At 40.4% G+C, this 15240-nt stretch overlaps 1 protein-coding gene and 1 long non-coding RNA gene across 4 annotated transcripts in view; both read left to right on the forward strand.

The window, feature by feature from the left end:
• The window catches only part of LOC146496999 (uncharacterized), a 434085-nt gene that overhangs the window by 243293 nt on the left and 175552 nt on the right, over positions 1-15240 (forward strand). The gene's annotated exons all lie outside the window — the stretch shown is intronic.
• The window catches only part of adcy8 (adenylate cyclase 8 (brain)), a 162880-nt gene that overhangs the window by 88724 nt on the left and 58916 nt on the right, over positions 1-15240 (forward strand). For 2 of the 3 annotated variants that reach the window (XM_085140603.1, XM_085140604.1), the window contains one exon: positions 14803-15000. The exons of the other annotated variant lie outside the window; for it this stretch is intronic. In XM_085140603.1, coding sequence (XP_084996729.1) covers positions 14803-15000 — 198 coding nt within the window. The remainder of the gene's footprint in view (positions 1-14802; positions 15001-15240) is intronic. 3 annotated transcript variants of the gene reach the window in all.

The raw sequence follows: 15240 nt of genomic DNA on the forward strand, positions 1-15240 counted from the left end.
AACTGTACAGCGATGTTAGGTTCAACGTTAGAGCAGCGACTTTGTAAATCCTCGTTTCGTCGATGCCTGAATGCTAAACTTCACTGTAACACCTGTTAGAACAACCACACACATCTTTTTATTGGAGCTCAACAAATCTGGACTGTTTTCAATTGTCTGTGCTCGTTTTCTTTTTGGAGCTGAAGCATTTGGACCCAGAAATGAGTGAAGATGCCAGACGAAGCAAGTAGATGGGAGGAAATAAACTGTTTCATTTTTCCTGATGATATTTTGACGACTAGAATACTCTTGGCCAGCTTGTTTGCTTTAACTGAGTTTCACTGCAGGATGAAGTTTTTTGTCACGGCGGGCGTTTTTTAATTTATTTATTTGTTTTTTGTTTACAGTGCATGGGATCTTCTCAGTTGTTTCGCCTGTTTGTTGGTTGCTTTGTCCTTTTTGGGGGGTTTTTGTTTTCCTGGGAGCGAGTGGACGGCTTTCTGCAGAGAAAATGTGTTACTGTGGTAACGCATCACTGCGCGCCAGCCTCCTTTTTATTTTTTATTTTCGGATGATGAGCTTGTGATTGTGTGGCCCATTTTAAACATCCTCCTCATTTCTTCTTCATTTGTCTGCCTGTGACAACAAATCAGCCCCCGGAGGGGTTTTGTGTTTTGTCTAAGACGGTTGAATTTGGAGAGAATGATTGAAGGTTGAGCTTGTTTTTTTTTGTTCGAACAATGTGGAAGGGAGAGGGAGAAAAACTAACAGCTGATGGATGTTTGTGACAGTTTTAAATGGTGTTCAGAGAGTTTCCTGTCAGGAAATATCTGAAAATATGTTAGAAAAATGTCCTTAAAACATCAGGCTGATGAATGCATGTTTGTTTTTTTTACAGTATCATTTAATGCAGTTTTCTCTGTTTGCGCCGTTCACAGATCCTTTTGCCTCTATAAGGAGCTAACACACCGATATATAGATATATATTAGATATATAGTCATAGACTGAGGAAAAGAGGCAACTGCAATGAAACAACATGATGCTGTAAAGTCTGATTGTTGTGTCTTGTGAACACTGTTGAGCATTTACCTTGCAGTATAAAGCCACCTTGAGGTGACTGTTGTTGTGATTTGTGCTGCATTAATGAGCTCGAATTGAATTAAAGGCAGGATTACGTGTTGTGTGCTGCCAGGTTCACGGGCGAAGGCGAGGCTGTGTGGTTCGGGTAAATTGTGAAGATCTTTTTAAAGGAAACTTGAGTTGCCATCTTCAAGTCTGTGAAAGACTTTTATGCAAGAAAAAACTGAAAGATTTGTTATTTATCTTTTCTTTTAGAAGATTGTCCTGTTTGAACTATGTTGCATTAGTATGCCTGAGTAAGGCTACCAAATGTTGAGGGCATTACATGGACTACGTTGCATATGAAAATGGTGTGAGACATACCTTTTTGATGAATTAAGTACCAGCGTTACCTGCACTGAAACTGAGACGACCCCGCCGGTCAGAGCGGGCACGCTCTGTTTTGCGTAACTATTTTTAAATCCCGGTAGCTCTGCAACCACGTAAGCTAGCGCAATATTTTTTTTTGCATATGAAACCGGAGGAGTTGTACTTACATCTTATGCCATCAGCTTGTCCTCGGTCACAGTTTCCTTCCACATATAGCTTTGCAAAAACTGCATAAAAAGCACTTGCAGCAACAAAAACATAATATTCCAGAAACACGCTTTGCCGATCCGATCAGCTGTTTGTAACACTTCCTACGTCCATCAGCACGAACTATCGCATGTCCGCCATGACCTGCCCAAAACCTGAAGTGACGTCATTTTGCAGAAATGTAGTTTTTTACCATCAAGGCCTCATGAGCCTATACTGGTGTTTTTAAAAGTTATGTTTGACTTTATGACTTTCTGTGTGGTTTCTGGGATGCTTAGGACTCATATTGCACTGCTGGAAATAGTTTATTTTGATGCATATGCTGCTTTTTTACAAATTTGCACTATAATATTTATTTTTGTTTTTCCTGCAGTATATAAAAATTGGCGTATTTCAAAAATAAAACTATGAAGACACTCAAAATAAATTTCCTGTGGTGGGAAACTATTTTGTGCAACTTTTTTGTATTTACAGTTTTGAGGGATAAGCCTCTTAAATTTCTCTAACTAGAAATATATGTTAAAAAAACAAAAACGATTTTCATTTTTTTGTAGTTTATTGCACTTTTTTGCAATTTATGTAATTACTATGCACTTAATGCAGACATATTATTAGAATTTGGGCTATAATGGTTGTATTGATGTATAGCAACTTGAAATGCTCCCATAAATGGCTCCACAGCATGTAAACATATAATATAAGCTCTGGTGGACTTGGTTCTATGGTAGGTCTTAAAGGGTTAAAAGTCCAGTCACGTCTGACACTGTATATTCTACACGTTTTTATGAATACAGCGCTGTTACAACATGCGATGGTAACGCCATATTTTCGCTCCTTGTGTGAACAGTGAAATGTGTCTCCGCTCTCAGCGTGTGCCAAATGTGCAGAGCTGCAGGTTGATTGTTTCATCTCCTGCAGCTCCGAGCTGACAGCGAACTCTGCAAACTCGCCTCCTGTGTATACGCGGCTGAATGCAGCAGGAGTTTACAGCGTCTGATGTAAGCGTGTGTTTGGATGCAGAGGAATGGTTTTTCTGAAAAGTGCCACTTGGTTTTTTTTCTTCTTCTGGCACAATGAAAGCCTGTTAGAGAAGTCAATTCAAACAGTGGCTCTTTGCATATCAAAGGCTCCTCGGAGGAGTTTCAAAGCATCTCTTTAAAAAATTTATTTATTTTCTGTTGCTTTGCTTTCCTTGGAGCTCGAGTTCTCACTGCTGGTTTTCTGTGACCCCCGTCCTTCACTCCTATTGGTCGGATTTGGCTGGCACGATACTGGTGCACGCCTGTGTCAGTCAGACAGGAAATAAAGGGACTGCAATACAACAGGAAGAGTTCAGTTATGTCTTGGCTGCGTCCATTGTTATGACGTGAATATTTGAAGGCTGATAATCGGTGTAAACGTGACTCCACCACATGGTCAGCGTTTCTGGAGATTAATCACCGTCTTGTTAAGTGGCCGCTGCTTCTCTGCTGCAGGGAAATAAGTACTGGTTGACGTAGTCGTGAAATTAAATCAATTAATTAGTGTTTATGGACACTTGTCTTCATTTGCTTGAACATTATTCTGTATCAGACCGGTCTAGCATCAATTCATTTGTGTCCATGTGCGTGAAGTTAACATTTTCCACTTTTGAAAGGTGAAAACGTCATTTTGCTGCCATGATTCAAGTCCCACATATAAGCTCTATATTTTTAAAATATATTCTTACTAAAATGAGAGTAAAACTACTGGATTAGATTAGAGATCAAATATAATGAATTTATAAGCTGTTTCATGGGTGACTGAGGGTTAGTCCTTTCCTCAACAATTAATAAGGCAGAGAATGAGAAAGTAGGAATGCATTTTTCCCAGGAGGAATATAGCACCAGGGATCACACGGTCAGTGAATCAGATGTGATGTGAATCGTATGCTGTGGCTTTAACAACCCAGCTGAACATCTATAGAAGATTTTGGACCAACCACCACCATCAAAACACTAGAGGCGGGAATCACCATACATCCCACGATACGATATTATTGCAATTTTTAAAATATTTTGCGATATTCAGATTCTGTACATAAAGGTAAACTTTATCAATATTCATTTTCTCTAATATCAAAGTCTCACACTCAGTCTTTCTCTCATTTCAGTTCGATTGTTGACAAACTGAACGGTTTGTATTACAGTCTAGTCCAACTTAACTGAATCAACCATCTGGTACAATTATAGCTATTCTGAACGATGCAGTTTATGAAAACTATGCAGCCCCTTCAGCAACTGAAGAATTTGAAAGTAAATTAAAACAAAATATAATTTTACATTAAATAAAAAAGTTTTAAACTTAATTAAAATGAAAATAAATAAATTAAAATAAGTAAACTGTCATGTTTATTGCTGCCAAAAACAAGTTAAACACATTTGGACAGTGAAGGAAGTCAGAGCATGTTCCAGTCCACAAAAACCTTTTTTGTAACAAAATATCGATTTCTGCTGTCCCTGTATCGATACATTATTAGCAAACAAAATATCACGATGCTACACAGTATCGATTTTTTCCCCCACCCCTAAAAAACACAGGATATGGGGATAATTTTGGACCAATGGTGTCCATCCTTCTAGCAGTGATTCAGAGAATCCACATGAAGGCTCACACTAGGAGATCTGTAAGTCCAGGACGTTTGACAACTGCAGCTGCTGCATTTCTTCTGTGTTTGTCTTTATCTCATCCTAAACTTTAAATAAGTCAATAAGGCAACTAAAGTATACTAAAATCAAACTGTCCCGTTAGCTTAGAAGCTCATTTTTCTTGCTTTAGTAGCCGATATTTAAACAAAAACACTAGAAATACTCAGCTTATGTTTGACTCTTATGCTAAGATTGAATGGACTGACTTCTCTCGCCTGCAGTAATCTGACTTGATGCTCCTTTTCTTTAGCCAGGACGCTGACAGCAGCTTTCACACTGACATGGGCACACACATGAGCTTCCATCAACTGTAAACAGCTGGTTGAAGACATGCAATAACACATAATAGCAGATGATTTCACAGGCAGCAGGTAACAGCTCTGTGCTGATAACTGTTATAAAAACAGGATTTAGTATCTGCGGCCAACCATTATCTTCCAATTATCCTGCGTTTTATTGCGTAAGACACAGATAGCCACTGAAGAAATGACATCATATCCTGTGTGTCACTGTGATTACGGGAGCTATCGTCCACCCGGGACTGATTGCTATCATGAAACTCAGAAGACTCGTCGCGTGCCCTGAAATCGTACTCGGAGCTCCGTGTGTGCGCCGACTCAGTGGCTCTGTCTCTACCACTTTCACGCTTCACCGTGTACCTGCCGGCGCCCGTGATGCACAGCACGGTCGCAGCGCTTTCGCCTCGAAGGAGCTTCTGCGTTTCCTTAGAAGACCCGGTTACTCCGAGTCCCCGCTCTGTGAAATCCAGGCCAGAAAGAAAAGTCTCACATCTGCATTTGAAATGAAAGGTGGCTCAGCCGACAGGGAGGCGCGGCAGCTTGATCTCTTTCTAGACGCTCCTCCCTTGACCTAATTCTCGCTACCTTGTTTGCATGTTCACTTTAAAGGCTCGCCGAAGGCTAGAATCAGTCTGAGTTTGTGCTCAGTGCTGCTGTAGTGACTTAAGTCATGCCAGTTCAACTACAAAGCAGCGTGCAATCAGAAGTCTGAAGACGGCATATTCAGCTTCTCCTTACGTTAAGTCACGTATACACTGCAGTAGCGGTAAATGCTCATATGAGCAAAAGCGTCATTGCTGCTCTAAATGCTCAGGTTTGTTTTCTTTAGTTTCAAAACCAGGTCGTGTTTTGATGCTCAGCTCAAGGCGTGAAAACCCACACTTCAATAATCAGCTGGTGATGCAACAATGGCTACATCCATCTTTCATGTATAAACGGGCACTTTTGTGGGAAAATCCTCTGCTGATTTATGTCTGCCACTTTTATGTTTCAAATGATATAATGCTCTGTGAGAAAGGGCATAGCGTCACATCAGTACCACAAAACAATGGTGTAAAAGGAAGTTTGAATAAGTACAAAGATCCCTGTTCTGTTGTCATATGTCGGTCTTTGCAGCAGTGTGTTCTGTTATTAATGTGTATACATACATGTAACCCCCGCTGGCTCGATGCAGCCAAACGCTGCTCAACGACTAATCACTGCAGCCAGTCCAAAGACGGGAAATGCCAGATCCAGAAGAGGTTGCCCTTTAGGCTGTAGACTTCCTGAGGGATGTGCATGCCAGGAAAAATCACAGCAGCACGGCTCATAGTCCTGACTAAGGCTCGCTATCTTTATTGTGGAATATGAAGTAATAGATTCAGATTTCAATTTAATTCAATTCATTTGTATTTATACAGCATCAAATCACAACAACAGTCACCCAAAGAGGCTTTATATTGTAGGGAAAAGCCTACAATAGTACATACAGAGAAAAACACTATGAGCAAGCGCTTTGGCGACAGTGGGAAGGAAAAACTCCCTTTTAACAGGAAGAAACCTCCGGCAGAACCAGGCTCAGGGAGGGGCGGGGCCATCTGCTGCGACCGGTTAAATAAATGCTTAAATTACTTAAATAAATAAATAAATAACTTAAATAAATACTTGTTTTTTACAGAAGAGTGTTTTGAGTTTTGAATGGAGTTTTCACAGGTAGCAGAGGAAAACTTGGCAGTACACAGCAAGTCTACCATCACAGATTCTTATATAAAATAGTATGTAGCTTCATCCAGTTTCTGGAGACAGGTATGCGTAACAAGAGAAGGAAATTCTTTTGTGGCTTTGATCTCTTGATGGTGGAAATCCTTGTTTTAAATATTTAAAATGTTCACAGCTTCCCTTTAAACTTCACAGGGATTCATGTTTGAAACCAGATTCTCCTCTAGAGGAAACCTAAAGAAAACATCCAGCTCCAGACGCTGATGATAAATTAACCGTGCGATGATGAATTGCAGCTTGTATTCGTTTCTACCTAGTGTTGTTTTTTTCATGTATTCTGATGAAGCTGACATTTGCGTCTCTCTGGGCTGCGTGTGCAAAGATAAAGAGTGGAGTAGTAAAGTGTTTTTTAATGCTTGTGAACAGGATGAAAGAGTGAATCAAGAGAACCTTACCTTTCAAAATAAAATACAGAGTTACATTATCAGTGCTGCAGGTTTTCAGCAGTCTTGCATTATTATCATTGGAGCTCATCTCTGTTTCTTTCTGGCTCAGATGTTTGGAGGTTAAGTGATGAACAGGTTGATGTTTTAGTTAGCAGAGGTGTCAAACAAAAGGCCCGGGGGCCAGAATCAGACCGGCAAAGACTCCAGTCTGATCCACTGGGATGCCATTGGAAAATTTGCTACTGATAAATATAACCCCACCTCGGCTTTAAAAGGCTGACGGACAGCAGGTGGGTTGGTGGGCGGGGCGTTCAACTTTGCAAACACAGGACTATAGCATTTTCAGGTGACCTCATTGTCAAGGTTAAAGGTCAAGTTTTCTGAAACTCTTTTAAACATGATAACCTGAGAAAGGATTTTCAAATTAAAACAGCACGAGATAATTATTTTAAGTCATCCCTGGGCAGCTGTTATGAAGGGGGAAGTATTTAAAGTAAACCCAAAGTCACGCTGTAAACAAAATTTATTTCTGAAGTAAAGTTTGATCTGTTTTTCAGCCCCCTGGTACTGCGTGGTCATCCGTCATCAGGGGTCATTTTAGTTTGAAAAAGCACCGATTTAATCAGATGTGGATTCGTGCAGCTCAGAACAGAAACCACGCTCCTGTAATGATTTTCAGTTTATGGGTCAATAAGCCTTTTTATTGCTTCTGTGCTGCCTTGTTTATGCATTTTATGGCATTTACACCAAAATCACAGTGTGGACATAAAACACTCCCAAAGCTGATCTGAGTTTGTGCTGTAAAGCATCACAGCTGACTCTGTCTCTATTTAACCCTTTAAAGCCGGTCAGAGCGGGCACGCTCTGTTTTGCATAACTATTTTTAAATCCCGGTAGCTCTGCAACCACTAAGCTAGAGCAATATTTTTTTTGCATATGAAACCGGAGGAGTTGTACTTACATCTTATGCCATCAGCTTGTCCTCGGTCACAGTTTCCTTCCACATATAGCTTTGCAAAAACTGCATAAAAAGCGCTTGCAGCAACAAAAACATAATATTCCAGAAACACGCTTTGCCGATCTGATCAGCTGTTCATAACACTTCCTACATTGGAATAGACGTCAGCGCGAACTATCGCATGTCCGCCATGACCTGCCCGAAACAGGAAGTGATGTCATTTTCGCGGAAATGTAGTTTTTTACCGTCCGGGCCTCAATGAGCCTATACTGGTGTTTTTAAAAGTTATCTTTGACTTTATGACTTTCTGTGTGGTTTCTGGGATGCTTAGGACTCATATTGCACTGCTGGAAATAGTTTATTTTGATGCATATGCTGCTTTTTTGCAAATTTGCATTATAATATTTATTTTCGTTTTTCCTGCAGTGTATAAAAATTGGTGTATTTCAAAAATAAAACTATGAAGACACTCAAAATAAATTTCCTGTGGTGGGAAACTATATTGTGCAACTTTTTTGTATTTACAGTTTTGAGGGATAAGCCTCTTAAATTTCTCTAACTAGAAATATATGTTAAAAAAACAAAAACGATTTTCAATTTTTTTGTAGTTTATTGCACTTTTTTGCAATTTATGTAATTACTATGCACTTAATGCAGACATATTATTAAAATTTGGGCTATAATGGTTGTATTGATGTATATCAGCTTGAAATGCTCCCAAAAATGGCTCCACAGCATGTAAAAATATAATATAAGCTCTGGCGGACTTGGTTCTATGGTAGGTCTTAAAGGGTTAACAGACGCATGTCGCATTCAGACATATCGTCTGTATGTTTTTCCCACATAAATGAGCTGAGATTAGTCTGAAATTAACTGATAATAAAGTCTGCGTACCGTCACCTCACCTGTCTTGGGCCTGGAGTGCGTAGCTGCTCATCAGCCAGTTTCCTCATTACAATGAAACCGCTCCAAATATGTTAATGATTTGACACAAAGGCCACGTGTTTTCATTCATATGCAAAAGATGAATTGTTGAGCTCAAGTTCAGTTTCACTGTGTGCTGAGAGCAAACAGGGCCGAGCTCACAGTCACTGTTCTCCGTTGTGGTTTTTATTATGCACACAGAACTTTTCCTGATGCTTTTAGTTTGCACCTCATTTCCTCTTAAGGTTTAAGTGCAAGCTCTTTTATTTCTGAAAAAACAAAAGACATTTCAAGTGACAACTAGAAAAACAGGTCACAGTTTGCAGATAAGTAAATAGACTGTCAACAAGTCCACAGAATGGGGCCTATCCTTGGGTGAAACCCTCGATGTGCCGCTCGACGTTAACAGCCTAAAGTGTGCGAGTGAGATAAATCAAAGGAAACAATCTGAGCTGTGTGGTGGGTCAGAGCAGGGTTTTAATAGTTTTGCAATTTTCATTAGTTTTTATTTTTATTTAGTTTTGACTTCAGATTTTCAATTTTATATCAGTTTTAATTAGTTTTTACCAATTGTTTGCTAGTTTAGTTTAGTTTTTATTTTTTTGAAAATCCTTAGTTTCAGTTTAGTTTTGATTAGTTTCAGTTATAGTTTTAGTTGTGTTTGCAATAATTCAGTGTAACAAAATCCCAGTTTCATCATATCAGTCATTCTGCTCATCCTTGGGTATGTTGCTATTCCAGCTACCATACTGCACCCTGGACAGGTCGCCTGTCTGTCGCAGGGCTAACACGCAGAGACAGACAACTCACATTCCCACATATGGGTTCTTTAAATAAATAAATAAAGGCAGATGAACAACCATTGATACCAGGCAACTATAAAATGTATATCTTGGCCCCAATGAGACTATTAACTCTCGCAGCACCGGGTGTTCGTAATTTTGGTTCAAGTGAATTGATAAACTTTTTGAAGGTAATTGACTCACACAGTTGTGTAGATATCCCCGTCCTGTTGTCTCGGGATGCATCACGCTGCCTTGCCTGGGGTTAGCTTCTGTTTTCTGGGGATGAGGATTGAGTGTGCTCCCTTACCTTCTCAAGCTAAGCTAGGTTAGCCTTCTTGTGTGAGCTTTTCAAGTGCACTTTAAGGTTTGTGGGATTTTTTCCCTTTAGAAATGTCCCTCATAATTTGTCTGTTTCCACTACAAGACACTTGCTTTATCCAAAACACAGTCATATTCAAAGTAATCCCAAATTGGACTCTGGCTCCCGACTTTTCCTGACATGATTCTGCGCGTGGACGGAGCAGCGACACAGACGACTCGACTAACGTGCTGCCACCTGCTGGCATAATGAGACACAGCAAGAAAAAAATCTGGAAACTAAACTTCATTTTCACCCTTGACTCTTGTATGACACGCACACATCAATGAAAACTAAACACATTTTTGCTATAAATTCAGTTAATTTTAGTTAGTTTTGTGAACACTCATTATAGTTTTAGTTAGTTTTCCTTTTTTTGTTTTTATTTTTATTTCCGTTAACGAAAATGTTTTTTCACTTCTAGTTTTCGTTATTTCGTTAGTTTTCGTTAACGATAATAACCTTGGTCAGAGCCCACTGAAAACACAATCTTGGCTTTTGCCAACAAAAATCTGAAGGAGATCCAGTGTGCTGTGCAGAGGCACGAGTAGAAGGCGAGGGAACAGGTCACAGAGGGAGCTAAAAATAGCAGCAGAACACAAGATACTCCAGAGGTGCACGAGAGTCGAGATTTTAGTCGGCCTCAAAGCACATTCGTCATTAAACAGAGGACTTCTGCTGAAGCCCGACGCACTCAGACACGGTCGATAGTTCAGCTACACTCTCGGCTGAACCCAGGAAAACACAAATAAGAAGGATTGCTGTCACTGTAATCTGAGGTTTACCTCAATACCGGCATTTCACCAATACTTTAAAATATAATTACGCTTTATTTATTATTAATTATAATGAATAGTTAATAAAACGTTCGCTCTGTGGTTGTGAGACGTGAGAATCTTTCATCTGACAGTAAAAAGTGATCTTCTCATGAATCACGAGGCTGTCTGATAGACCTCTAAATTGCCGTCATTTATAAGCTCCAGGTAGCTCTGATTGGACTCACATTTGCATGTAATGACGGTCAGAGGAGCCCCGACGTGAAACACAGAAGAAGAGGCATCTGCTAATGAAGGTGTTTGTTTGAGAACCTTCATTTAGAGACTGAAAATGAACGTTTAACGATCTGTCTGAGCACGATGGATGTCGCGCGTTAATGTGTTGAATGAAGCGAGGTGAGGTGAGACGTCGGATCGGTCAGAATTGGTGAGAAATGTTGAATTTGACTACGTCTCCATCATCATTAATGGCTCCACAGGTTTCAAACACTTCAAAGGGTCATTTGTAATATGTGGCTACTTAATAATGATGGCTAGCTAATGTCAATGGGCCTGATCCTCATGTGTGACCTTCATCGTTTTTACCTTTGGAGCCAACATGGCGTCTACGTCAGGATGGGCTGTACAGCTTTTTGTCATCGATAGAGAAAAAAACACTTCCATGTGAGGAAGAGGTTTATTTCCTTTTTCCTACGAGCGATCCTTGATCCTTGTTACAATGACAGTTTTACCCTTGAAGGAGGGAACTTAACTGTAGCCTTGAGTTCGTAACAATTTTTAAACCTCTGGGGACAATTTAATTTGTACCTCGATGCAAGGATACTGTTACGACCCCCTCTGCTAGGCGACAGGAGGGGAGAAACATACACAAGCCCTCTCACGAAATCAGAGTAAATAAGGGGTTTTATTACAAACATTAAACTGAAAACCGACGGGGCTGTTCAACAGACCACCGGGGAAACGATTAATACACAAAGAAAAGAACAGGCAAGGGTAAAAGCTAAGGGTTAACTAAAGTGGGCCAGCAGACACAAGACTGTAATAAAACTGAGGTCAGCTGTGTATCAGAGTTTACAAGCAGAGTTCACGTCAGCGCAGCAATTTGCACCGAAGTAAAAGAGACCACACATTCTTCGGCCAGTGTAGTGCATCTGCAATGTGCTCAAACTGTGAAATAAGAGTCTACCTCAGTTTCTCTAAATGCTGGGACTAATGTGATGTGCCGACTTACATCAAAGCTGTCTTCTGGCTTAGGGGATGGTGACTGCGGGGCTGACCGAGGTGTAGGAGGACTGGCAGATACAGTGGCTCCATCTCCAGAGCCCTAACCTTCAAGTGCATGGCATCCACCTCCAACTGCTGCTTTTTTAACTCCACCTCCTTTATGCGCAGCGTTAACTGCAGCTCTTCCTCAGAAGGGCCAGTTTGAGGAGGGAGATTTTTCAGTGGGGCAGGAATACCAGCAACAGCTCCCAGCTCGACTCCCTCTGCAGGACCCGGCTCACCAAACAACCCGCTTTCATGCAGTTTAATACACAGGAGCTCTTTAAGCTCCTTTTTCTTTGCATTCAATGGCACAGTCACATCAAAGAAATTGGCAATAAGAATGAGGTCATCCTTTTTACATCTGTCCAGCTTTTCTTCAGTTGGGCCTAAAGTGAAATCCTCCAATTTAAATTCCATACTAACACACACCCTCCCACACAAGAAAAAACTGCCAACCAGAAAAGTAGAGCTAACCAAGAACACAGGTTCAGCGACAACGGCAACGAACGAAGAACGAAAATAAAAAAGGATGGACGAGCCCCCAAAGCAGAGGGGGTCGTAACAATACAAAAATGGCCCTTTTATAAAAAAAGGTGCACAGTCTGCAGAGCAGTGTTATTGTTATTCACACAGACACTGAAAGTGTGTCTTTAAAACACTTTTCTAGCCTCACTGAAGCTTTATGTGTCTCATATCTAAACAGTGGATCCTAAAACGAATGTGTTTGAACTGAAACCCAGAACTAACTTGCTGTGAAGTGATGTTCTGCCAGTGATACAGAGTCAGATTGTAATAAATGTGTCCCACATAACTTAAACCAGCGGTCCCCACTCCTCGGGCCACAGACCGGTCCGTGAGTCGTTTGGCACCGGGCCGCGAGAGTTGAGGCTCGGGGGTGAAATTTATGGTTTTCAGGGTTTTTATCATTTTTATCATTAACTCGGTTTCCCTGGGTCTTTCCCGTGTGTTATGAATAAATCTTCTTTTTTTGGTACCGATACTGATTTCGATTTTTGGTACTGATTTTATTTTGTTGTATTTATCCACGACACCTTAAAGGCCGGTCCGTGAAAATGCTGTCGGACATAAATCCGTCCGTGGAGCTAAAAAGGTTGGAGACCGCTGGCTTAAATGGTAAAACCTAAACATCTAAGAGTCAAATTTATATTTTACCTAAAATTTTAGAGACATTTAAAATTTAGACAAAACTGTGCCGACAAGTATTTTAACACCTTTATGTGAAACCTTTTCTGGACCTTAAAAAACACACATAGTTGCTTTGAGGTCGAACATTTAGTCTAGAGATGCAACGATACCAAATTTTTCAAACCGATACGATACCGATACTTGGATCTGAGTACTTGCCGATACAGAGTACAAAAACCGATACTTCTACCACACACACACACAAATACAATTAATTGGAAGACAGGTTTTATTTTATTCTCTGCCGATAAAAAATAAAATCTTAATAAAAATGACCACAAAAAAATTTCAAGTGAAAAATAAGCACTTCTGTTAAATTATTGCAGAGTCTCCACATTGTAATTTAACAGAATATCACTGAACTATTGGTACTGTCTCTAGGGGATGTCCCCCTAGTGGCCAATCTAAAAAACTACAACAAAAATGACAAGCCACACTCTGATTTATGAAATAAGCTGGTATCGGTTCATGGTATCGGTTAACTTTTACGAGTATGAGTACACGCACATTTTACAGTATCGGCCCCGATACCCGATACCAGTATCGGTATCGGGGCCGATACTGTAAAATGTACCGGTACCCGATATCGGTATCGGGGCCGATACTGTAAATTGTGCCTATACCTGATACCAGTATCGGTATCGGGGCCGATACTGTAAAATGTGCCTATACCCGATACCAGTATCGGTATCGGGGCCGATACTGTAAAATATGCCTATACCCGATACCAGTATCGGTATCGGGGCCGATACTGTAAAATGTGGTATCGGTATCGGTGCATCCCTAATTTAGTCCTTTATAGTTTGTGTTTCATGTTTGTGCATTTACACAGCCTGCGTGAAACGCTGTGTTTTCCTCCAGTTTCAGCTCTGGTATGGGCTAATAGCCTTTAAATGAATAAGTAAATGATTCATCAGTTGTATCTTTTTGGATCTGCATGCTGGTGACCTCATGAAAGTATAATTAAAATAACTGCAGAGTAAATCCGGATGTACTGACCTCGGCGTTTCTACATTTGTAGATTTGGCCGTTTTCACAGTCAAACGTCTGTAAGCAGAAACGATCTCACCCGAAAACCTTTGGGGGGAAAGCCTGTAATCATTCCAGTACACTCGATTTGCAGAGGATGAAAAGGGTTGCTTTAAAAAGAGAGTTATGGCAGCTTCTGACCTTGGATATATTTTAGTTAGAGGAAGGCCGAGTGAGACGGGAAGCGATGAAGTGGTAAATTAAAACCCGAGGAGACCCTTGTAAAGAAAGAGCCTTGCGCTGTTCAATTACCTTTTATAATAGTGCATATTAATGTCTTGCAGGGTTGTCTGGGGTGAGGGTTTAATGGAGTTTAACTTTGTTTCTGGAAAGTTTTGAAGGTTATAATAATAACAGGTGGAAATAAATAGTTGCGCATTTGCTCCGCTCGTATCCAAACCTTTGTTTTCTGTCCTTCATTTCACGATTTGCCATTTTGATTCTGTTTTCACGTCCCGCACATGAGTTACAGCTTTGTTATAACGCGTGCTTATTTGAAGAGCTTTGTGACCACTAACCCGAGTGCAAAGTGAACCTGCTGCAGGGGTGAATGGAAGATGCATGACTTGCTCTGAAGTGTCGGTCTGATAGCCGATGTTGCATTTTGGTCTTCCCTTTTCTTCCTTTTCCTTAACTTTCTTTTGTGTATGTACTGAATGTAACTGTGTGTCTGTTCTTCTTTTTCATTTGTAACTTGAATGAAACCAAAAGGGGGACAAGCAGGTTCATTCTATGTGCATGTGCTTTCCCTCTAGACTCTGGCTGCCCTAACGAGAAATTCGATAAATCTGCTTCCAAACCATCTCGCACAAGCTTTGCATGTCCACTCTGGTCCTGAGGAAATTAACAAGCGAATAGAGAGCGCCATCGACTTACGGAGTGGCGATAAGTTGAGAAGAGAGCATATCAAGCCTTTCTCACTGATGTTTAAAGACTCCAGCCTGGAAGAGAAGGTAGCTGGGGTTTTAGACAGATAACTGTTTTTTTCTTTCTCTCTCCCTCCTCATATCTTTTCCTAAATGACGACTTTCAGAAGCAAAACAATAACCAGCAATTTTTTATTGTCCCATCATGAGTAAGCTAAAGGCACATGAGGTACTGCTGTGGGATTGCAGGAACAAAAAGACTGACATTTTGTATTTTACTGTCAATCTGAGTCAATTTAAGATCCCACAACTTTTAATGACTTAATA

This window comes from Neolamprologus multifasciatus, chromosome 18, assembly GCF_963576455.1.
Source record: "Neolamprologus multifasciatus chromosome 18, fNeoMul1.2, whole genome shotgun sequence".
NCBI classification, from domain to species: domain Eukaryota; kingdom Metazoa; phylum Chordata; class Actinopteri; order Cichliformes; family Cichlidae; genus Neolamprologus; species Neolamprologus multifasciatus.